This window comes from Pelmatolapia mariae, linkage group LG16_19, assembly GCF_036321145.2.
Source record: "Pelmatolapia mariae isolate MD_Pm_ZW linkage group LG16_19, Pm_UMD_F_2, whole genome shotgun sequence".
NCBI lineage: Eukaryota > Metazoa > Chordata > Actinopteri > Cichliformes > Cichlidae > Pelmatolapia > Pelmatolapia mariae.
In genome coordinates, this window is record NC_086241.1 from 59,432,945 (window position 1) to 59,458,699 (window position 25,755).

A 25,755-nucleotide genomic window follows, 5' to 3' on the forward strand; every position below is an offset into this window, starting at 1 on the left:
CAAGAGTATAGACTAAAGCTACACAGATGGTTACCAATATGATATCATTTGGTGCTACAATAGTCACATGCTATCCACATGATGGGTATATCTTGTGGTTTATTTGCTGAAGCCAAAAGGTAAACAGACCTGACCTTTACGTTTTGGTTTTAGGGTTAGTTTAGTTTAAGAAAACAAAGCCTAAAGCCAAAATTGCACAAGTTTCAGAAGACAGTTAAGAACTTATCATGCCACTTTTAGCTGACCTTGAATTATGCTGTGACCAGTTTTTTTATTTTAAGCTGAAAATATCTAATTTCTTAGGCACCCTGGTCAAGCTCAAAGGAGGCATTTTAACTATGGCCCTGCTGGACGCAACTGGAACTCTGCTGCCCCCTTTCTTTGAGCAGTGGTATGACCCAAATGCTTCAGATGAAGAAAAAGAGAAGGGTCGGAAGCGCAGGCCAGCCTCTCCTCCCCCGTCACAGGAGAGCCAGGATACTCACTTTGCCATACTGTGTTCGGAGAAACAGGCCAAGGTGGTGGCCCTGCCCTCCCAAACCCGCATCTACAAACACAGCATCACAGAGACCTCCTTCGTGCTGAGGGCTGATGTTGTGCAGATGGCTGGGGCTAACTGCATCGCCTGTTTCTGTGCTAATGGGCATATAATGACTCTGAGGTATCATCATTACTAGCGTCTGCTGTTATTTATATTTTGAAATCTCTGATCAAGCAGAGATACCAAGTGAGGAAAACGTAAATAGATGTTAGCAACTTGGTGTGGTGTTTTGCGTGATTACAGTTTACCCAGTCTACGGCCTCTTCTGGATGTCAACTACCTGCCGCTCACAGACATGCGGATAGCAAGAACATTCTGCTTCTCCAACCTGGGTCAGGCTTTGTACCTCACCTCCCCTACTGAGATCCAGAGGATCACCTACAGCCAGGAGACCTGTGACAACTTGCAGGTCAGATAAATGATCAGATCACCATCAGCTCCATGCCAGTAGCTTTGCAGAGAGAAAAATGCATAAATGCCTCAGAGCCCAAGAAAACTCCCCAGCAGTAAAACTGTTTCTTTAAATTTGGAGTTTAATTTTGTCCAACATAGCAGACATTTCTTATTTGTAAGCATTTCAGAAATAACAAGGAGTTTGGCAGCGATTTCTGCCAAGCATAGCAACACAGACTTGCTGTGTTTACTTTACATAAATCTTCTCACATAGGCTCAGTCTAAACCAGGAAAAGTAACTGGTGTGATGTTGGCACACATGCTTATGTAGGCCAGCTGTTTGAATCAGGTCTGCAGTCATTTTAATGTTAGACAACAGTATAATTCCTCATAGTTATCTTTATAGAAAATTAGAGGTAAGTAGAAAGGTGAAGTGCTTGTCTGCTTACAGATAATTCAGTAGATGATCTGAAGGTGCGGGTTCATTTCCTTTTTCATTTTTCTCTTTCAGGGAGATACAGGCCTTAATCAGGTTGATTTAAAAAGTCTGGCTGAGTCTGCATATCTTCAGAGACAATATATTGAAATACATGTACTGATGTTTCTGTCTTTCGCAGGAGATGCTCAGTGAGTTATTTACCCCAGTGGAGACACCAGAGGCTCCAAACAGAGGTTTCTTCAAAGGCCTTTTTGGGGGAGGAGCTCAGTCTCTGGACAGGGAGGACCTCTGTGAGTACAGAGTGCCTTCTAGTATTGCATAAGGAGTTCTCAAAACCTCAGAGTGCAATTAAATATATGTTTACATTTGAATACTTAATGCAGTTGTGTTTTGAATGTGTAGTTTTCATCAGTCACACACATCAGGCTTCTGAATTTGATGTTTCATATATTATTGTATTGTTGTTATTACATATATATATCTACATGTAAGTATTTCACAGTTGAAACTTTATTTAGCTATCCCGTGCTATATGTAAAACACTTTGAACCTTTTTAGGGCGTTTATTCCACTGTCTTTGGTAAAATGATAGGTGACCTTTCATTTAGGGAAAAATGAAAAAAGACTTGTCAACAAACCATCTGCATATCTATTTTTGTCTCTGCTAGTTGGAGAAACAGCTGCAGGTAAGGCGTCTCGTAGCCTGGCGCAGCACATCCCTGGCCCAGGCAACATGGAAGGCATGAAGGGGGCCGCATCGGGAGTTGTGGGAGAGCTTGCCCGTGCCAGAATAGCTCTGGATGAGAGAGGGCAGAAGCTGGGCGAGCTGGAGGAGAGAACAGCAGCCATGATGGCCAGCGCAGAGTCCTTTTCCAAACATGCGCATGATGTACGTGAATGGCTAGTATAATTTTTTTTCTTTTTCAGGTTATCACATTAATCCTGATTCACATTTTTTCCCCACTTTACTTCCTTTAGATGATGCTGAAATACAAAGATAAAAAGTGGTACCAGCTCTGATGGCAGCGTGTGGCGCATCAGACTCTGTAATTTCACACACCAGTATCTCTGAGGAGCTGCAGGTCCCTCTACTTCTCTTCTCTATTTCTCTCCACGGGGGAGTTATGCGCAAAAGAATTTTGCTTTTTTTTTCTTTTTCCCTCAGCGTAATATTATCCCTCTGCATTACCTCAGTCACCCGAGGACCTCTGCAGAGCAGACACTGTCCAGTGCAATGCAATGAGGATGGAAAGAGGAAAGAAATGGAAGAAGAGAAGCTCTTAGGAGACTCTCATTCCATTTTCACCTGAGAGTGATGACGTTCATTTAACATCGGTCCACACAGTAGGAGAACAGGGGACCTTTCATATATCCATCAGGCATATATAAAAAGATATAAACTGCTGTTCTTTTAGCCTGACTGCATTTGGTCATTCTCTGCCCTTTATGGTGTCTGCCAAACACAGTGGACTTAAATGAGGAGGAAAGTCTGATGACCCCTTGTCCTTCAATTCTAATCAACTCGATGAACGTGCAAGTTTCTGTAGTAATGATTAAATCACTGAAGGACTTGTTTGTTTTTCTGTCTAAATTATTTTTGGAGTTTGTCTTTTTGCATCTGTAAGTATGGCTTATCCTTCCTTTTTTTAATATATTGTTTTTGTCTAGAAAGGGCCTTTAAAGTGGTTAGAAGCGTAAATAAATGGGCAGGGAGATTCTGAATCTATTGCCTCTCACCAAATAAGGGCTGGTAGTACACTAGTTCATCACCGACCATACCTTTTTACAGCTTTTACCAAGCAAATGGGTTTTGGGTGAGAAAGACGAATGGTGAATTTATGGAATCACTCTGTTTTATTTTTAAATGTAATTATTTATGGGAAGCGAATAATAGTTGGGGATTAAATGAAGCTGGGCATTAAGTTTTATTTTGTTTCTTCTATTAAATGCGAAAAAGAAAGTGCTGAAAATGTTTACCCCAATGACGAGTTTACATTAAATACATTGACAATTGATAAGAGTGGATACACTGGAAAATCCCTGAAGAGCTTATTCTCTTCAGGCTTTCAGGGGGCTATAGCAAAGTCATGTATGAGAAGGATGATGTGTTGATGGGCAAGGCTAAGATTGCCCTTAATATAATTACATATATATATATATATTTTGGTTACAAATTTACGTTTTACCTGTCTTAAAGATGTATCTATATATGATCATTCAAATTTTTATTGGCATACATTTGTAGCTGAATTTTTTTTCTTTCTTTTTTTCCAGTCTTGTTTCTCAATGTGTAGGAAAAAAGCATGTGTCTCTTACAGCACAATGGAAGTGATAACGCTGTGTTTGTATCTGTAGCTGCCAGTAGAAATGACCAAGTACACATACGTGTTCCACGCAGTGCCGTTGGTCATCTCTCTCTGAACCATTAACTTAAAAAAACTGTTTCTGCCTTTGCCTCATGACGCATATATGCTAACCTCTACCTACGTGTATATCTGTGTCTTTGTAAACATACATATATTCAGGAATATGTGTATGGGCGCCAATGTCTATATAACAATATATTGACCTATGTATTACAATAGGTCTTTTGAGGTTTTTGTTTTTGCTTGACAGTGTTTTTCAATGTGATTAACCAGAATCCTATTGTAATTAGATTAGATTTCTTTTTCATGAGGTGTGAGGATATGCTGCTATTTGTGTCAATATAGGAGCATTATCTGTCGGGCTTTTATTTTGAAAAGAGGGGACAAGACTTTGTCAGTTCAGTTTGCTGCCAAATGTTGTATATAGCGCAACAGCTGGACACAAATCTGACAGTGCGGGTTCAGGTAATGTGACATACCGTATGCTTGCGGCCATGTTTTTTTTCTGACACCAAAGAGTTTCTTAATTTCACAAAGTTGTCTTGATTCATTTTTCCCCAGGCGTTAAGAGTCAGTCAGGATAGTTTGATGACACTCTTAAGAAATCTTCTGTGTGTGAGGGGGCGGGGTTTAGGGAGGAGATTGGCTTTGCTTCGTCTTATGGGCATGAAACCTTCATTACTGCCCCAAACTGCTGGACACGTGTAAAGTAAACGCGAGGAGTTTCATTCCAAAATAGGATATCCAGCAATGGAAATGGAAATTGACTGAACACTTGATCCTAGAAACTGCTAGGAGGTTTGAAACCTCTTTTTATTCCGGTGTATTATATCACTGAAATAAAGAAAACGTACCTAGAAAACATTGGATGAGCAGTTGCAATATGGAGATACGGCATTTTCGAATAAAACCCTTCACTTTTAGATGGCTGATTTTAAATCTACTGTATACTAATGAGATAAACCCATTTGGAAGAGCAGTTTTGTGGGTTTTGCACTATTTTTTGTACTTCAAATGATTTTGTTAGTATGATTTTTAAAGTGTTGATTCCTCTGTCCCATTTTCTTATGTTTCAAAGGACCAAAACATGACAGAACCTATGCTTATTTATGTCATTTGCCAATTATGCTGATTTCTTCACTCTCAGATTTGTTTTCCATGTCAACATTAATGTCCAAGCTATGGCCGTGCATAAATATCCATCACCCAGACATGACAATGAACGTTTTCTGGTATATATTTAACATGCTCATCTCAGATTTAAGCTTTTCTCCTGCAGAACGAACCATCCTCCTTTGAGTGGGCCGCTGAGTCTTTTTACAAAGTGTGGCCTCAACTTTAAAGTGCTTCAGTTTGCAACATATATGTCCTAAATGGTCTCTTATTGCACATTGAAGGATGCATGATATTAAGTGTTTACAAACTTGAAACAACCATGTATTATCCCCTCTTAGAGATTGTCTGTTCTAGCATTTGTATTAACCACCATGCTGAACAAAACTGAAGTTCTCTTCACACATCCGGAGCGCGTCCCATTTTCTTTTGATCATGCCAATTGTACACATGCGAGAGATTATATTTATTTTTTATTGGTACATCTGTTAATGTTGCTGTTTGCTTCATGAAAACTCTTGCTCTCCCTGCGCTGTAAAAATGCATTGAAGTTGGAAGCTAGGCTCACAGCACCGTGCAGGAGAGCTCGAGGGTTTCTCACTCGCCATACTTCCATCCGTCTGTCTTCTGGGATGAATATCTGTGGAGTTGCAGTATTTTCTCATAGTAGGCAATTTTTGTACAGTTTTATTAAAATAAATTTCACATGGATGTCTGACTTTATCTGCTGCCACAATTTAGACTGTAGATACAGTATATATAGATATTATTGTGCAATGGAAAATAAATGTAAAACCAACCGTAATGAGTTTTGTGTTTTCCATTTTAATTTAAATTTTTTTTTATACCTGAATCTTTTGGCCTCCGCAGGTCAGAGTTCAGTGGCTGTTCTGGATCATTATGTCTTGCTCAAAGACTTTTGGGGCAGCTCTGACACTGACCTGATCGTTTTAATGGACAGCTTTAGAATATGTGTGTTTAAGCGTGTGAGTTAAATCTGCCAGATTTAGACATTCAGGCAAATTTCCATCTGCACTCTCAACTTTCAGAGAAGAGACTAATTTTTCACATTTTTGCAGTTGCTCTTCCACTGTGAAAGACCTCTGGAAAGGCTTTGTTTACTTACTCTCATGTAGTATTAATCAACATTTTTGTGTTTTGGAAAAATTATATATAGCAGGGTAGAGAATTCATATAAATAAGTTATGTAATAGATATTTATAGGTAGTGGTGTTTTAATCATATTGGTATACTAAACGCCTATAAAAGTATACTATTATGAGTGCCAGTGATCCACTTAGTTTGAAGACTTTCTGCTGATGCTAAACAAAAACAAAGAAAACAAATTTTCCCTATCAAGTTTTTCTTTTGTTTTTATTTTTGGTTGGTTTTGTTTTTTTAATGACACAAACAAGCATCCATACAGATACAGCAGCTGCTTTGTGTAATGTTTTTGTCAAGGGTCATAAAACTTTAAATATGTGTAAGTTTTAGTGATTATTTGAAAATTTGTTGTTGACTTTAGTATGTTTTTATTTTATTTATTAAGGTTTTGTCACATTTGCTGATCTAGATGTGGAGAAAAATGTGAAATAAATTCAAAATTAAACTGATTAAGTTAAGGTAAAGGATGGAAATAAACACTTTTGGTAGTATTTTTTAATTACTTTTACATTATTATTTTTGTTTGTTTTTATTGTAATGTTTTTGTTCATGCTTTAGATTTTATTTTTTTATTTTTTTTATTACCAGCGACCGTTCCTACATTTCCCAGCAGCCCCTGCAGGTGGCGCCGGCGCTCTAAGAACTCCCGTCGTCCAGCGGGATAAAAACTACAGCGGTGAGTAAAGATCAGGAGCAGCAGCATCCTCACTGTCTGACGAACCGGCGGATGGAGCGGAGGGACGGCAAACTTGAAAACGGTGAAAGCCGGGGACAAAGTAAGCCGCAACACGTGTTCTCTGAATAGCCATAGACGATTTCTGTGATTTATTTTGTACCATTTGTATTTCAGATTTTATATATTGATGTGTTTGAAACGAGATCCTTTTAAGTCTGTGCTTCGGATGAATGTTTTTGATGGACCTCCGCGTTTTGCTCAGTTGCCGCCGCGATGAATGAAACAAAGACGATGGACGCACACTGACCAACACCAACTCTTTGACGTTGATCGTTGTGCTTTAATTTAAAATCTAATAGAAACACAGCAGACTCACTTAAAGAGTTTTTCCCCCGCTAACGTTAACTTTACGCTTCCCTTGACTGCTCAAACTAGCTAAGCAGCCTTGCATTTAGAAGTCTCGCTGACTGCATCAAAGGGGGAAATTGTTCTGTGAAACCCTTGGCCCTTTCCCAAACTTTTAGCGATGTGACAGCAACAGAGTCTGAACCGGAAAACTTGCGAGGTGCAGGTGTCTCAGCGTGGGTGGGTGAGGTCAAAGGGCAGCTGACAGTACCCTGCTGTCTCCTGATATGCGTCTGCTTTGCTGTCTAATGCTCTATCCACAAGCAATACATGTGTTTGCTTTGGAGAAGTGAACTGGAGACTGTGTGTAAAGTCTTACGGACCACAGTGCTGGATTGCCACTGCACTGGCCCAGCACAGCAGCACCAGTTTGAATGGAGATGATGATGTGCACTTAATTTTTTTCTCTATTTCCAGTCTTAAGATGAGCCAGGGACCAAATCTCGTCCTCCAGTGGCTGTCTAAGCTCCACCTGGCCCAGTATGTGGAGTCATTCCTTGACAATGGGTATGATGACTTGGAAGTTTGTAAGCAGATTGGAGAACCAGACCTGGATGCTATCGGGGTCCGCATTCAGTATCACAGACACAGGCTGCTCACAGCAGTGCAAGCGTTAAAAGAGGAGGACAAAAGGAAAGCACCTGGGTACTATTTCACCTTAGAGCCTCTGGATGCTTCTGCCTGCCACCACATCTCATACTCAGACAGAGTGGGTGACTTGGGGACTCCGAGGTGTCACGCACAGACTGCAGGAGTGCACCAGGCCTCCTGTCCTGGGAACCATAACCCGAGTTTCACAGACTGTAATGACTTTGTGACTTATCCCAAACTGAAGCTCAAAGTACTCATACGGGATAAACTTGCAAAAGATGGCATTAACCTGGGACAAGCACCTTACACCCACAAGGTAGGATATTTTTACTTCATTTCTTGCAGTTAAGTTGATAATAAATGCTGGGTCTTTAAGAGCTGTCTCATTGGATTTAATATGCTTACTTTGCTGCGAATGTGATGAAGAGTGTGACAAATTTCTTTGATAGTGCTGACGTCAAGTGATTCTTCTTTGAGGATGTGTTGGAGTCTCTGGCAAAGGTTTACTGAGGTTCATTGTAGTGTTAGTTTACTCAAAACATTTCCATATTAGTGTTAAACGTAACTGGATTAAATCTAATTGAATTGACTGACTAAGACTTACAATGCCCTCTGATCCTCAGTGTACATCTTTTAAATTAAGTTAAGGTGATTTTATGTGGAAAAAACCCTAATTGTGTTCTCTGTTTCTGGATTTACTGTTCCATAAGCAGCCTAAATGTGCCTAGATCGCTATTTCACGTATCTCGCAGAATGCCATGTCAGAAAATGTTGAGTTCAAGCGTTTAGAAGACATTATCCCACTCTGCCATAATCCTTTGCTGCAGCACTCTTCACACATCCAAACTGGGGCATTAAATCCACACTGGAATTGAATTTGAGCACATAAAATGAAAAATGTGGTGTTTTATAATAAACGATTTGCTGCAGCTCCAGCTGTTTGGCTCTGTAGCCACGGATTCCTGCTTAGAATACACCACAACACCTACAGCTGTTTTAAATCTCCAAGAATTACTATACTGGCAAACAGTATTAATATTTTTCTTTAGTGAGTCGTTTTTAAGGTAGATGAACAAACAAAATACAAAAAACCAAATAATGTTACAGTGATGCTACTCGACTGTATATAAGGCAAAAGAGGCTGTGACATCCAGAATGAAATGGTACATGATGCTATGTTTTTCCATGTTCACAAAAACACAGAAACATTTCCAAGCATTTGAATTTTCACGGATTCCTGCAAATAATGCAATTTGGTGACTACATGAGTTTTACATTTAGGACAGTGTGGTGGGGTTTCTGTTCTGTACTTATTATAGCTATATGGAGAAATGTGTATACATCGTGCAAAATATTATAGTGTAATTCTTTTTTTAAATGTTACAAATAAAATTTCTCAATGGTTAAGTCTCATCCCATCATCAATGACTATTACTATTAGCCAGTTTCAACATCTCAAAATACAATTTGGATACAAAGTGTTTTTGTTGCTGATACTTTACACAAAAAAATCTAAGAGATGTGAGTAATTTGGGATTTCTAGCAAATTCTTACACACAAGTCTTCTGATCTATAAATATTTGTAGAAGTTATATATTGCAATTTTAAAATATAAGAATATTTTAAATTTCCCCTTCTCCAAGAGGTCGATGATTCTAACAATACTCACTCTTTGCCAGAAAATAACATTTGCTCAGTTTCACTGGTTAAGCAACAATCGCAAGAAAAACAATGAACAAGAGTTAAAAAGCTTCCGACCTCTGTGGACAGTGGATCAGTCTGCTGTGATGACTGACTGACAGCATGTCATTTTATTTCGAGGGATTTTCTCCCATCCTGACAACTGCTCTTTGTGTTGACTGCAGGGACTGTTAGTTAATGTAATTGCAGAGGATAGCTGTTCTGCTCTGGCATTAACCAAATCCATTCAGTCCATAATACACTCAGCAAGCGGTCCAAGGCCGGCCAGATGAAAAGCTCAGCGACACGTTTGGCTTATTTTCAACAGCCTGTCTCCAAGAGGAAGGTGTGACTGATGGATTTGGGATTTGATTATAGTGAAGAAAACTGATGTTTACCGTTGGTTAAATGGTAAACAGTCTGTATTGTAACAGAGTGTCAGAGTGAATCCTTGCTAGAAGCACTGATGCACACTGTCCCGGCATATTTTTACACTTTCAGACCTAAGGCACAGTTGTTTTTCACAGCAGTGGTGCTTAGGCAAGAGAGTACTCGTGTTGATTATTTGTCTTTCCAAAGCTGATACAAGTTTAAAATGCTGCTCATCAACAATGAATGAATGTGTTCTGAGGGGGTAGTGAGCCAGATGCAGCTTTCTAGTTGGATTGAGCTCATATTTGGTCAGGACTGCAGTCATTGTATTTGTGCTTCCTTGTATCAAGTGAGCCTTATGCAGTGTTTGGCGCTTTGTTATTTGCTTTATTATTGAAACTCTAATTAGGAAAGTTTTCTTTAACCATCTGCGTTGCAATTACCCATTAAAAGTTGTACTCTGCTTTTGGAGCCAGCACACGGCTCTCTTGCCAATGTCGCAGTGCCAGGCACTGCAGGACACCCCCTGAGGTCCTGTTTCCATGCCATGATGGGTCAGAGATTTACACATTATTAGGCAGGTGGTTTTACTGTTGTGGCCAATTCTTCAACGTTAAGCTGTGGTTCTCTTGCCATCCACTGTGTGTTTAACATTTTGAGTATTATGTCATCCTGGTGCATTTCAGTAGGAAGTCGGTCAAACTTTTTGGCTCATTAAATATGGCCCATTGGATCCGTCTCGGTACTTGCGCCGCAAAGACATGCACGATTATTTCATTCATTTATAATGTGAACGATGACTCTGCTTCATTCGGTAGCTCATTAGTAAAGAAAACTTGAAAGTAAAACAGTCAGGTAAAATTGATTGTTATGGAAACAGATTTCAGAGCAGTTTGGCCTCATCAGATGTAGTCCATTAAACGGTTGCAGGATACAGGTATGTAGGCCAGTACGGCCCCTTTTTTCACCAGGAATAGCATCCAGCAGCTTAAGGGTAAACCCATCTCCTCTACCAGTTCTCCTCTGCTTAAATTTTGGACCATTTAGAACTATAATATTGTATACTCTCATTTAGAGATCAGTTCAATGTTTGTATTATATTTTCCAGGCCTTATTAACCACAAGACAGGGATGTTTTAAAACCTAGTTTTGGGCTGTGTAGTGTACCATATATTACTTTATGCTTACATGATATTTTAGTAAAGCCTCTTCACACCATACCAGTTTTTGTTCTTCTATTTTTTAAAAAACTTGTTGGTCTCCCATTTGCTTTGTTTGATTTTAACAGTACAGTATGTCCTCAGGCCCTATTCTGTCTGGTATTCATGAACCACAGCGGTTTGCATCTGTAACCACATAATGCCTTCTGCCCTCAGTCTCTAGCTCAATCAATTCCCAGTGAGCAATGTGCTTTTCTGCCGATTCTATACGCACGACTTGTTCACACAGACCCAAAGGGCCTGTTACTGACTTTGAGAGGGGAAAAAACAGTAAAGCCGATTAAGCTGTAAATGATCTAAGTGCTGGTGACACAACAAGCCATTTTCTGAAAATGTAACATGGAAAAAATAACAAATATTTAACATATATTATCCGGATCATTTAAAACACAAATGATGAATACTGTAAACACAGAGAAAACTTGATTTATTTGCTCATGAAATTGCAGCTGCTGGGAATGGGAGTCTGTGCTGCATAGATATAGTCTGAAACAGAAGTTTTGTTTCAGACTAGATGATAGAGGGTTTTTCTTGTTTGTTTGTTTTTTTTAAAGATATGCACCAGATTATTCATCATTTGTCGGTAAAGCGTACATCACATTTCATCAAGCCCAATCCCTCTTTGGAAAAGCTCCCTTTATAGTTGTCTTAACAATGGGCTTCAACTCCCCAGAAGGCCTCGCTGCAGTGCCTCGCTTGAAAACCGTCCTGGAGAAGAAATCTTTATAATTTTTTTTTTTTCTGTGTTGCTTCTCCAGAGGATCAGAGGACAAACAAAACCAGCAGGCCCCTTTTGACAGAAGAAAAGACAGTCTGAATAGAGCCTGGCAAAATACAAGATCTACAGCAGCTGACAGCTGTCTCTGCCTTTGTCACAATAAAGTGGAGATTGAATAGAATGGCTTTTGTTGAACAAAGTTGGTTTTAAAACACCAGCACGGAGTTTAAAGCGAGCACAAGTGTAACAGTATGCTGGCCACCTGCACATGGACGTTAATCACAGGAGTGGACTGGTGACTTTAGTTTTTGTTCAGTTTCCTTCAGTGCTTCCCTTGAGTCGCCTTAAAAATAGTTCAATCTCTTCTGATGGCACGGTGATGCAGTGGTTAGCACTTATTAGCACCTTACTGGGCGAAAGTCCCAGGTTTCAGTTCTGGAGTCTGCTGGGACCTTTCTGTGTTCGATGTTAAGTGTTTTCCTCTGAAGGTCCAAAGACATGTTGAATTAAATAGTATTTCTTCCAGTGTGAATTGCTGTGTTTGAAGTGTTTGAGTTAGAAAATGTGGGATGGGGTCTACCTATCCCAAGACTAACACAAACTACATATCACACATAATTTCCTTAGGGATTAATAAAGTATTCTGATTCTGATTTATAGCTGTAGTGTATTAATTGTTAGACTTTAAGTCTAAATTTAAAGAAGTGACCTAAAAACTCTTGCAGTTCATCCTGTGCTTTTATTGTCATTTTTGTGCCAGTAGATGGGCGCTACAAGGGATAAGCAAAGAGACTTACTTCATTTTAATCAATCAAGAATATTATTGCTACTGTGAGCGGATATTTCAGCTTTGTTGAATTCAACTGATTAAGCTTTTGCTGAATATGGGGTATAGGCAAAGTTGGTCTCGCTCTTCCATCCCAGATTTTGGGATTATGTGCCGAGTGACTTTTAATCTCTGCAGGTGTTATGGTGCAGAAAAGGAAAAAAAAAATTTCCCTCCAAAGGAAAATCGCCATGGTTGTAATTTTTTTTTTTTTTCAGTTTATAAAACTATAAAACTTTTAAATAAGGTAATATGGACCAGAAGTCCAGACCCATCATGGTTGTGTAAAAGCCCTGACTCAAAGACCTATGTTGAGCAAGGAAAAACCCTGACATGCATAAATGGTTTGTCATGCTGCAGTGTGATGCAGTTTTATCATGTCCTCTATCCATTATCATTGTCTTCCTGGTCGCCCTGTAGTGTACTGTAGGGTAGACCTACTATTGACTTTACTCATGTTATGTCAGTATAGATTAGCTCAAACCGCTGGGCATTTGCAGCAATGTTGCTGGAGTATTACCCTTATGGTGCCGAGGGCTAGTTGGGGGCAGGGTGATTGAATAGCAATGTACAGATCATTCAAAACCTAAACATGTGATGCTTGTAGTTTGGGCTTAAGTAAATTCCTGTCCAGCTGACTGATCAGCTCACTACATCATTGAAAAATTGAACTGTATAATGACAGCTGTCAGTACACCAGCACATATTCAATATTATGTGACTACTGAGAAATATAACTGATCCATGCTGCTAGCACAGATACTGTTCTATGTACAATATAAAGCAGAGCACTGACCTGTATAAGTTTAATGTTGTCCAGGGTCACTTGTTCTGTATATACACATCCATCTATCCCATTAAATTTTCTCTTTAATGGCCTCTGCCTTCATGTTGCATTCAAGTAGGAATTATTCAGTAGAGCATCTGGAGGAGCTTTGCCCAGTGGAAGCAACAAAAATGCATAACGCACTTAGTTTATGACTAGCAACACCATGCTTATTTTGGATTTGACTCAAGAAGAGGCTGCTGTATTTTGTTTTCTATGAGTGAGTATTTTTTGAGCAGTTTTTCTGTGTACAAATTTATCTTAAGCAACCTCACTTATTTAAATGCTCCTCATAGCTCCTCCTTTTTTATTCTTTAGTGCTTTGGCTTGTGTTTCACAAGGCTAAATAGGTCTTTTAAACTATGAGGTGCTCTCAGAATTTAAATTGCTGTGTTAGCAAGAACCTCTCTTTTCTTTGTGCCAGGCACATGTAAGAGGAAGCTGAAGTAAAGGGGGAAGTTTTATTTAAGTTTGTATCAAAGCAAGCACCGAGTCCAACACTGAACTGCTTTGATCAGGAGTTGTTTGATTTGTTTTGGATGAATTCAAAAACTGAGTTCTAATCACTTTGTTTGTGCATGGCTTCTCTTAACAGAATAATCACTGGCATAGTGTGAACCCTATAACCTACACCACATTAAGTATGTAGTTAGGGTAGTAGAGCAGTTGCACTCTTTATTTCTATATTAAAATTTTAGCTTTCATTTTGCTGAGTGTTTGCAGACTTTTGAGAATAAAGATTAGCCACCATATCCCATTAAGACCCATCAAACATACAGGCATCAATTGACTTGACAAATTAACAGCTTTACTTCGGATCCAGTATAGATTTGGTGGCGTTCTATCAACGTAGTACAAGCCAATCAGTCTACTGGGCAGAAATTCGAGTCAATCTTTTTAGACAAAAAGTAGAACTGTTAAGTTAGCGAAGGCTCCAGCCACACAGGCCAGTTGGCAAGTGGTTGTGGGAGGTTGCTTGCTGTTGCTAGGTTAAATTGGCCCTAGGAGGTGTACGATGCTGCGCTAAAAACCTCCTTGCTAGTAGTCGAAGCCACAGCCGCATGTAGTTTTTTTTTTTTTTTTTTTTTAAACCTGTCCCGTTTGGTTCTTTTGCCATCAGAATTATTGTCTAAAGGCGAAGAAAGATGCCCAACGGATTTACTTTACCAAATGGACCATCCCAGCCTTGCCGTAATGGTCCATTTGATTCAACTTTTTATTGTTTATTTTATTTTCACTTGCTGAATACGGGACAGACTTGACTGGAGGAGAGAATGTGGAGAAAGAAAGAGGGAAAGAAAAAAACCTGAGAAGAGGGACGGGGAAAAAGGGCAAAAAACAAAAACCAACAGAATAAGCAGACAAAAAATACATATATCGATCACCTGGATCACCTGTTGAGAAAGAAAAAAGAAAGCAAGCAGAAGAAAACGAGAGTAATAAACAAGATCACAATGATATATGAGAATATGACAGTAAATACTAAATATTAAACATTATTGTGCAGCACGTGAGATCGACAGCGCACAGTGTGCTTTGAGGTAGGAGCCAAAAAGGGTGTAATTTGTGTGTGTGATCACCCGTGTGTACACCTGTGAGCATGAACGCGCTTGTTTTTAAAAGGTTCCTTCATGTAATGATCTGCTAGAGGGTGTGGGGGGCCACTGCCCCGACCTCCAGGGCATGAAGCAGGTATGGAGGAGATCAAGACTCCAGACATCCAGAGGCCCCCAGAACACAAGAGACCAAGGAAGACCAACAGAGGGGCAGCCGCGCCACTATCCCAGAAAGAGCTGAGGAGAGTCCCAGATGAGGGGTCACTCAGCAGCCGCGGAGCAGAAGCCAGGGGGGGTTGCAGTGACGTGCCCGTGAGCTCCGCCGGCAGCCAGCTGTGCCTGAGTGGCCGAGCCCCGGGCCGTGAGGCCGAGGGCACCCCATCCCCAAGGTGGCCCGAGCGAGCCCCAGGCTCCAGGCCCCAATAAGCAGCCGCCAAGGAGTGAGCCGGTGGGTACCCGGGCGCCCACCCCCGGAGACAGAGAACCACCAACGCACCGATGTCTGAGGGCGTCCGCCACCGGCAGGGGAAGTGGTGGGGGGAGATGGGCCTCCAAACCTTGGAGGGCCTGAGATGTCCTCAGAGAGGTGGCGTCTGATACCCAACCTGACATATAGACACAGACAAACAGGCACACACAGATACAAACATCTATTCCCACCCTCATGCTCTCATATACAATTGCTCAACACTCACCCAACGTGGAGACAGACATAGAGAGACGCTGTACACACAATCACACTCCCCAAGCGTACTCTAAGCCCCGAGTCTAGGTACCCTTGCCCCTGGAGGGGGAAACTGCACCCAGACTCAGGTGGTGTAACCCTTTTCCCTGCGGTGGGGAGAAGCAGACCGCCCCGACTCCGCAGCAGCAGGGAGGCCCCATACACCAGACCCCAGTCGGACGGCCAACTCCTCCTCCTAGCCCCCCTGCTCCAGCAGGCCGCAGAGAACGGGGGTGTAGGAAGACTCCAAACCTCCCTCCACCCGCTCATATGTACTGTTGATGTATGTGTGTTCTAAGGTGCATTTAAAACCCAGGAGGGCATGGAGCCACCTGCCAGAGCAGCAGGTAAGCATATAGCCCCTCCTGCTAGCCCTCAATGTCTACATGTATTTAAAATTGAGAGGTGGGCAACGACGCCAGGGGTGAGGTGTACACCCTGATGGTAGTTTGGAATCCGTGTAGCGTGCCCACCTCCAAGATCCTATATGTATGTGTAATGAGAGTGTGAGTAATGTGAATGTCTAAGTTGTGGGATAAAATTGAGGCAGAGGCAGCCAGAAGGGGACAGAGGGGGGGGATGTCTCCTCTGCACCCTGGTGACACACCCCTACCCCAAGGCCCTGCATGTGTGGGTGATTGTGGTGGAGCAGGAAGAGGGAGGCCGCTGGAGATGGGGAGGGAAGGAAGGGAGGGGCAAGTGACCCCTCCCTTGGGCCAGCTCCCCCGCTGACCCCAGTAGGCACCCCCATGCTGTGCAACCCGCCAGGGAAAGGGGGCCCAGGCCCATCCGGACCGGGGCCCAGTGCAGCAGCGCCCCACAGAGCCCGGGACAATTCACCTGACCCCACCACAGAGAAAACTGCACCCACCCCATCATCCACTCATCTTCCAGACTACACAAGACAATAGACGCCCAGGCTGAGATCTTCCTCCACCACTCCTGTATCTCCCCCTCCTGCAGAGAGAGTTCCTGAAGAGAGGAAAGCTCCTGCAAGATGTGACAACCTCCCCCACCAGTTGAAGAGCCCCCCAGGTGGCTCGATGCACCGGCGGCACCCCGCGCCAGGGCCGGGCCCCCATACACCCACCCGCCCACAACCTCGGCAACACACCAACCAGGACCCAGCCCCTGAGGCCCGGCCAGGGCCCCAGCCCAGAGACGGAGCGCCCCCAGAACCCCACGCCCATCCCGGACCCACCCAGGGGCAGCCAGGCTACCAGGTCAGTAACCCACGTCCGTCAGCACAGACCCTCCCCTAGCCCCGCTGCACGCAGCCACGAGGAAACCGTCACCTAAGAGCCAACAGAGCCCCTAATTGGCCATGACCGCTACCCCGGGTTGAGCCCCCCAAGGAAGATGCTCCTGGGGAACCCCCCGACGCCCTAAGCCTGTCCCTACCCCCACACCAATCACAACAGTGAAGGTGGGACCAAGCTATGGCCCCCCACCCCCACTAGGTGATGGAGCTGATCAAAGGAGCCCAGAGCAATTGATCTGATGTGGTGGCAGAGGCTGTATCAAGACTAATGTAATCTAATAGATAATTTCTATATTGGTTAGAATTAAGATTATTTTTATTTTTCCAGTTCATGAGGACTGTTTTCTTGGCTATGCATAGGGCAGTGAAAACCATATGGGCTATATTCTTTTCCGTAGTGACATTATCTAAGCTGCCCAACAAACATACTAAAGGAGAAGTTGGAATGTTACATTTCAGACACTTTGATAAGTCTTCACATATCTCACGCCAAAACTTCTGAACTGGTGGACAGAACCAAAGAGCGTGGATATAATTGTCCGGTGAATTGGTTTGGCAGTGTGAGCAGTTGTTGGTAGACGTAAAGCCCATCTTGAACATCCGATGACCTGTATAGTGCACTCTATGTAGTATTTTGTATTGAATTAATTGAAGACTGGGATTTCTAATTAAATGAAAGGTTTTTAAGCAAATCTGAGACCAGAAGTTTTGGTCTAAGTTAACTGATAAATCCGCTTCCCATTTTGCAATAGGAAGTGATATTGATTCATCTGTTTTAGAAAGCATTCTGTATATTTTGGATAGTAATTTGGGGGTTTTAAGAGTAAGAAATTGAACCACACTTGGTGGTGTTTGTAGTTCAACTTGACCCGGTTTAAATCTCTTTTTTACTATGGATTTAATTTGTTGATATTCTAAAAATCTTTTCTTGTTGATCCCATATTGTGTAACTAGTCTGTCAAATGAAATAAATTCTGTTCCTTCTAGTATATGTTCTAAATATTTGATTCCTTTACTACTCCAATCTGAAAAGTTTATCATATTATTGTTTTGTAATATGTCAGGGTTGTTCCAGATAGGTGTACGTTTGCATGGGATTAATGGAGACTCTGTCAACTTCAGAAACTCCCACCACGCTGTCAGAGAGGAGCTGATGTTGACGCTTTTGAAGCATTCATGTCGTTGGATGTTTGAGCTGATAAACGGTAGATCTGAAATCTCTAGATTATTGCAAAGTGCTTGTTCTACATCTAGCCAAGGTTCATCTAAGAGGGTATGTTTTTGCCATCCTGAGATAAACTGAAGCCTGTTGGCCAAGAAGTAGTGCTGAAAGTTAGGTAGTTCTAATCCTCCTTTATCCTTGGTCTTTTGTAGTGTTTTTAAGCTTATACGTGGGGGCTTATTTTTCCAAAGGAATTTGGACATATATGAATCTAGAGATCTGAACCAATCTTGCGGCGGTTTAGTTGGGATCATTGAGAATAAATAATTTATTTTTGGTAATACCATCATTTTTATAGCGGCAACCCTTCCCATGAGTGATATGGGTAGACATTTCCACCTAGCCAGATCACCTTCTACTTTCTTTAAAAGTGGGATATGGTTTAATTTAGTTAGATCTGCAAGCTTGGGAGAAACATTAATACCTAAATATTTTATATTTCCCGATTGCAGTGGAGTAGAAGAGGAATTATGGAAGGAGCAATTAATCGGAAGGACTGTAGATTTTGACCAGTTAATTGAGTAATCTGATATTCTTGCAAAAGAGTTTATCAGTTCAATCACCCCAGAGATATTGGTTTGTGAATTTTGGAGAAAGAGTAACACATCATCCGCATAAAGGCTGATTTTATGTTCCACGTTCTTGCATTTTATGCCCTTAATTACTGAATTCTGTCTAATTGCTGCTGCTAGTGGTTCGATAAAAATTGCAAACAGTGAAGGGGAGAGTGGGCATCCCTGCCTGGTGCCCCTCAGGAGACAGAAGCTGGAGGATGTCTGGTCATTTGTTCTGACACAAGCTGTTGGGGAATTATATAATATTTTTAACCAGTTGATGAAAGAAGATCCAAAACCAAATTTGTGTAAAGTTGCAAATAGAAATTTCCAGTTAACTCTGTCAAACGCTTTTTCTGCATCTAGAGAAAATATTGTAGTTTCAAGGTTTTTACTGTATGAGTAGTCTATCAAATTAAGTAATCTACGTGTATTTGTTGATGAGTGCCTACCTTTTATGAAACCAGTTTGGTCAGGATGAATTAAGAGGGGGGTTATTTTCTCTAGTCTCTTTGAGAGAGCTTTGCAAATTATTTTAAGGTCTACATTTATAAGGGATATTGGACGATAGCTTGAGGGATATACAGGGTCTTTGCCTGGTTTTAGCAGGAGATTAATGTTTGCAGAATTCATATTTGGTGGAAGTCTGCCATTTTCTTTGATTTCCAACAACGTTCTGTAAAAAACTGGTGCTAGAATCGTCCAGAATTCTTTGTAGAATTCTGCAGGAAAGCCGTCTGGACCTGGAGCCTTATTATTGGGCATATTTATCAGGGCTTCCTGGAGTTCACCTGGCGTCAGTGGCGAATCCAGTGCCATTGCTTGAGTGTCTAATAATTTTGGGAGAGTTATGTTGTCTAAAAACTGATCAATTTCCTTTTTAGATGGGTTTATTTGTGGTGAATACAACGTTTTATAGAAATCCCTGAAAATGTTGTTTATTTGTTTCGGTTCATATATTGTGTTCCCAGATGAATCTTGAACAGCACATATAGTTGTTTTTTCTTTATTTATTTTTAGCTGGTTTGCTAGAAATTGACCGGATTTATTACTATGTTCATAATTTTGTAAGCGTAGTCTTTGTACTAAGAATTTTGTTTTTTTATCAATTATCTCATTTAATTCTAGTTTTGTTTTGCGTATTTTGTTCAATGTTTCCTGATCTTGGTGGGACGCGTAGGCTTCTTCTAGTGATTTGATGGTTTTTTCTAATTCCTGAATATTTTTGTTTTCTTTTTTCTTTTTATGTGATGAGAAAGAAATTATTTTACCTCTCATCACGGCTTTCCCTGCTTCCCATAAAACAGAAGCTGATGTTCCGGGAGTGTCATTAAAGTCTAAATATGAAGTCCACTCTTTTTTAAAATATTTAATAAAGTCTTCATCTTTAAGCAGTGATGTATTAAATCTCCAGTTTTTACTTGGCGTAGTATTATTCTTGTGCATTAGTGTTAAAGATACAGGAGCATGATCGCTGACAGCTATAGGGTGAATCTCAGTGTCTGAAATGTCACTCAGCAGTGAGCTGCTGACCAAAAAATAATCCAGACGAGAGTAGGAGTGATGAACATGTGAGAAAAAAGTATATTCCTTACTGGTGGGGTGAAGGGAGCGCCATGCATCGCAAAGACCAAAGTCGCTCATATACTGTTTGATTATATTTGTGGACTGCCAATTACGCTGAGTTCCTGCTGTATTGAGCCTATCCATTTCTTCATTTAGTCCAAGGTTGAGGTCGCCTCCAAGAACAAGTGTGCCATCTAAGTGTTCAGAGAGTGCACTGAAAAAACTGTGAAAGAATGAGGGATCATCAACATTTGGACCATATACACTTACAATACATAGCTTTTTATCAAGTATAGATAGTTTAATGATTAAGAATCTGCCCTCTGGATCTATAACTGTATCGAGTACTGTGAAATTAATATTTTTATGTATTAAAATTGCTACTCCCCTTTGTCTAGAATTATAACAAGCTGAGAACACATTAGGAAACTCAGGTGTTTTAAGTTCATTCGAACCTCTAAGAGGTCTGTGGGTCTCTTGTAAAAGGACAACATCTGCCTGTAGTTTTTTGAGTTGGTTAAATATTTTTAACCTCTTTTCTCTGGAGCCAGCTCCATTTACATTCCATGTAACGAATCTCAGTGCACCCATAGATGTCTGTGTATAACTAGGGGTGTATGCTGTGTGTGTCGCTTAGACAGGTGGAGAGAATACATCACTTGTTCATAAATAAAGAGAGGGAGAGAGAGAAAAAGTGTGTGGCGAGATGCTCCCTGAGTCTGACTATGTGTTTGCATATTTACTAAGATGAGTACGCTTGGGTTAAATGTGTGTATCCTATACAACTGTGTGCGCTGTCTGAGTGATGTAAATGTGCTGCCGTTGAGCGCATGACTGTGCGTGATCGTGCTGTGCGTATGTGTCGAAATAAAGGATGTTGTTTGTGGATGAGTGTGGAAGCAGGTGATCGAAGCAGTGAAAGAAAGAAAAAAGAAAGAAACCAAGGACAAGGGTGAGCAGCATAAAAACAAGAGGGGAAAAGGAGAGAAGAAAAAACAAGGAGAGAAAAAAAAAAAAAAAAAAAAAAAAAACCGGAAACATTCTAATCAAACCATTGACGGAGAGTGATGGTGTTAATACTGCTATGATATCACACCTAAGATGCGATTTGATACTGGTAAGTTAAACAGATGTTAATGCAAGTTAGTGTGAGTGGATGGGGAAAGGGTGTAGCGGATTCTTATCTGGTGTGAAGTTAATACAGCCACGGAGTGATGTCGGGGTCGCGGTGGAGCTGTCCGTCCACGTACAGCCGGTCCACAGCGATGACAGCGCGGGAGCCCTTCTGGATGAAGCCGCGTCGGATTGGGAAGAGGACCCTGCGTCGTTCCAGGATCTCTTTGGGGAACTGGTCGTTCACGCTGAAGTCCGTTCCTTTTAATTCCCTGCCGCGGCTTTTCACATGTTCCTTTTGTTTGAAGTGGCCGAATTTGGCCACGATAGGACGTGGTCTCCCGGCCGTAGCCCGAATGGGGCCGAGGCGATGCACCCTATCGAAGACGATGTTCTTCACCGTGTCCTCCGGCAGCTTCAGGTGGTTTTTGATGAAGCTTTTTACCGTGGCCTCCGCGTCCTCTCCAGCGGCTTCTGGAATACCAGAAAATACCAGGTTATCACGCATGCTACGAGCTTGTAGATCAATAACTGTTTCTTTTATTTTTTTATTTTCTCTATTGAGCTGGGTAACATTTTCTGTGAGACATTTCACCGACTCCCTTAGCGTGGCATTTTCAGCAGCGAGCGTTTCCACCTGCTGCTGGCTGAACTCCAGGGATTCTCGCAAGCATTTAAATTCCCGGTGAAGAATCTCCACCAAGGACAGCCTTGCGTCGAAGCTGGACAATCGCTTGTCGATTGACTCCAGTATGTCGGCAATATCTTTGCCGGCTGGCGATGTTGTGCCGGGGGAATCTGCCGGGCGAAGTCTTTTCGACGATGGCGTCTCAGATTTGGCCGGGGAAGATGCACTCTGGGCCTTCTTCATCACGAGATCCTGAAAGCACTGATCAATGTAATCTTGGAGAGCCTCTAAACTCTCCCCGTTGTTCTCCAGGGTGTTGGAGATTATTAAGACAAATATTGTTAGTTATAAGACAAATGATAAGTGTATTTGGTAATACTGAAGCTTAAAGGAATTTGTACAAATCTAAACTACCATTTGCTTAATTTTCCGCCAAAATCTCCGGCGTCTGACGTCAGTTACAACATGAGTCGCTTACCTTGTCCGTCACTTCCGTCACTTACCTCTCACTTCCACTTACCTCTCCTCACTTCCGCATGTAGTTTATATAGGACACCAACTCGTCTGCAAACACTTGAAAACCGCTCAACAAGTGATAGTGAAACTGAAGAGAGTGACACAAACTGGAAGCATCCACCCTTAAAGTAGAAGTTGAACCATTTGAAGTGAAACCATTGTGTCCAAAGAAAAGCCACAGCTTTCTAAAGTTGTTCATCATAGTGATGATGTTGATTTATAATATCATTTCCTCTGAGACACTCATTGCTGATTACTAAACAGCCCCACCCCCACCTGACTTGCAGTGCACTACTGGCGGAAACTTGATTAGTGCTATATTTCTTCTAAAATTTAGGTCATATATGGAAGCAGCTTATCATTTGTTTACATGCTGAAACTCTCTGTATGTTAGTGCTAATTCCACATGGCACATATGAATAATGTGAGTTACTTCACTGCATTAAGGGCAAGCATTACAAAGAGAATTGGTACATTTTGCATGGCTTTTCATAGGAAGATAGTGAATGAATGACACGATTTCTTCACTTAAGCCTCTGAACTTGTATTAAAGGTTTTCATCTTTGGTGCAGAGCTGCCTTTTAATGTAGTGCACATCTGTTGGGGACTTAAATTTTTATTATCTCTTCCACTATCCTGTCCCACATTATCCTCACAGAAAGCATGGCAATGGAAGGTGAACACATTTAAGAGGGATCTGATCAGTAGTTTGAAATCTGAGAAATCTCAGTTTTATCTTGTGTTTTAAACAGAAGTTCCCCACATCTCATTTAAAATCAAAAGTATAAAAATGAAAACAGATTAAACACAATAACACCGACAAATCTTTCCATGTTTGGCAGCTAATTTTAGAATTGAATTCATGCTTCTTTTGCAGATCAGGGATTCAGTTCCATTCAGTTTTATTTGGATGGCACCAAATCGCATATTGTTAGGTAAAGACCTTAAGCAGGGGTCTCAAACTCGCGGCCCAGGGGCCACTTGTGGCCCACGTCACCCCTACTTGACGTGAAGAAATAAAATGCTAGTTGGACCTTGAAGTTACTTTTCTTGTCAGGGAGGATTTGTTTGTTGTTGAGTGCAATGTTAAAATAAGTTCTTTAAAAAGCAAACAAAAAAAAATTAATATAAAGGCAATATGAGCAGAGACTACAAACATGTTGAGGGATTGGCTGTGTTAGTTCAGTGCAAAGAAAACATTTTTCACCAGCAGTCAAAAACTAATGTTTACATTTATGTCTGCATTTTTATTTTGATGCATATGAACAAAATTATAGCAGAGGTGCTGCTATGTGTCTGGCCAGAAACAGAGTGCCATTTTATTTTAATTTTTTTTTATTTGGTAGTTCAATGAAAGCCTTCAGTTAGTTAAGAGTGAGGGGAGAAAAAAATTGCATTTACATTTGCAGTTTTATCTTGTTATACAATAATTGGAAAAAACAAAACAAAAAAACGCTACATTTTCTGAAATATTTGTGGGTGTTTTCTTGTTTGTTTGGTTTTTTTGTACTACTTGAACACTAAAGTGGCCCACCAATGAGATGACAGTGCCAGCAGTGGCCCACAGCTCATTTAAGTTTGAGACCCCTGCCCTACAGTAATACGGAAAAACACCTCACCAATCAAACCACCCCATTTGAGAAAACACTTGGCTACAGTGGGAAGGAAAAACCCCCTTTTAACAGTAAGAAACCTCCTCCAGAACCTAGAAAATAACTGTTGCGCTCCTTGATTTGTCAAAACAAAAAAGATGTGTTACATACTTGAATGTGGTGGAGAAAACGAGGGAAAATGTATATTTTAAAACAAGTAATAGTTGCATTAACTTTCCACTTGTTGACTTTAATATTTTAAACATGAAGGTCCCTTTTTATTAGTGGTGTCAGTGGGACTACAGTGACAAATTAAACACTGCAAGCAACAAAACTGAATTAAACATGAATGATTTGTAATCTTTAGTGAGACTGTTGAGTTTCTTTCTAATCATGCTGCTGTGTATGTACTGTAGATATTCCAAATATGGTTAGAAGGGGATCTGTGTGCTATGTAGGCTTCTCTGGCCCACAGTAAATCTCAAGCTTCCACTTCATCCAGTGCTTTGACCTATTAGTAACTTAACTTCAAGGTATGAGGTATGTTCTCCCAGTGAGAACAGAAGCTGCACAAAAGATGTTCCTGCAAAATTGTTAGTTTTGGTCTTTTTATAGCGTAAATCTTGTAGGGATGACAGTGGGAATACATCAAGATGCCACATCAGTTCCTGTTTGCTTGTTTACCCAGTGACTGGCAGTGTACTGTGGCAGCTTCCCCACGGAGTCTACTGCTGCTTCCATGCACTGGTAGTCTGCAGAACAAGAGTACACTGCTTGGTTTCAATCCAGCTGTGTAGTGTTGGTTGTCAGCATAAGGTCTGCTCGTACAAGTGAGTTTTACACCACTAAAAATAACACCGTACGTGATGTTTCATGAAGGCTGTGGTTACCAATCAACCACAACATTAACCCACTGACTAAAATTGTTTCCTGGCATTAATGTGGTTAATTAATAGCACATTATTGCCAGGAAGTGCCATCGTGGCAATGGCACTCCCTGAGGGCAGTGGCCTCTCCCAGCAGAGTTGTAACTATTCAAATCTACATTGGAACCACACTAAGCTCCTAATCAACCACTGTCACTGCAAACACTGCAACACACATCCTGAGGTCTCTGTTCCAGTCAATTAGAGATGTTGGTCGCTTAAGGTGGACCTTCACAATATTTGGCTGGTGGATTTAGTTGTTTCTGTTCATCGTATATAGAAGAAAAGCCAAGGGTCGCGCTCTTGTAATGCAGTGAACACTGTATGTTCAGAGTATGACCCACTTTCTGCTCCCCTTCCTCCCCATAGCAGCTAAGACCCCTCCTCCCTTATTAATTTCATATGACAAGTCTGCTGACACTATTGCATAGATCCAACAGCAACATACTATATAAGCTGAGCTACTTTTCTGGTGAGCCATTTGGGCCGAGGACTTCTTGAAATAGCTGTCATGTGAAATTAAGAGGATGAAATTCTTAAATGAATTCCTATTATCCTGCCTTTGGTTTCCTGAGAATATTTAATGTGTGGAATGCCACATTGGCAGCATACATAATGTATTCACTCCAAGAAATCCAAGTAAAATGGGGCAGCTGTAGTGCGTTTGTGTTAGCTTTGCCTCAGGTTCCCCCTCATTAACTTAGGTTAGGTCATCTTTTGTCTTATGTGAAAGAGAAATTGTGTAACCACCAGATATTTTTGTATAT

General features: G+C 41.2%; 2 protein-coding genes across 2 annotated transcripts in view; both read left to right on the forward strand.

Moving 5' to 3' along the window:
* The window catches only part of stxbp5b (syntaxin binding protein 5b (tomosyn)), a 29,048-nt gene extending 23,402 nt beyond the window's left edge, over nt 1-5,646 (forward strand). The window contains 5 exon segments of the mRNA XM_065472049.1: nt 304-661; nt 785-950; nt 1,552-1,663; nt 2,042-2,262; nt 2,352-5,646. Coding sequence (XP_065328121.1) covers nt 304-661; nt 785-950; nt 1,552-1,663; nt 2,042-2,262; nt 2,352-2,393 — 899 coding nt within the window. The 3' untranslated portion in view covers nt 2,394-5,646.
* Nucleotides 5,647-6,697: 1,051 nt separating this feature from the next.
* sash1b (SAM and SH3 domain containing 1b) overlaps nt 6,698-25,755 on the forward strand; it is a 66,063-nt gene continuing 47,005 nt past the window's right edge. The window contains exons 1-2 of the mRNA XM_063496655.1: nt 6,698-6,792; nt 7,515-8,004. Coding sequence (XP_063352725.1) covers nt 7,522-8,004 — 483 coding nt within the window. The 5' untranslated portion in view covers nt 6,698-6,792; nt 7,515-7,521. The remainder of the gene's footprint in view (nt 6,793-7,514; nt 8,005-25,755) is intronic.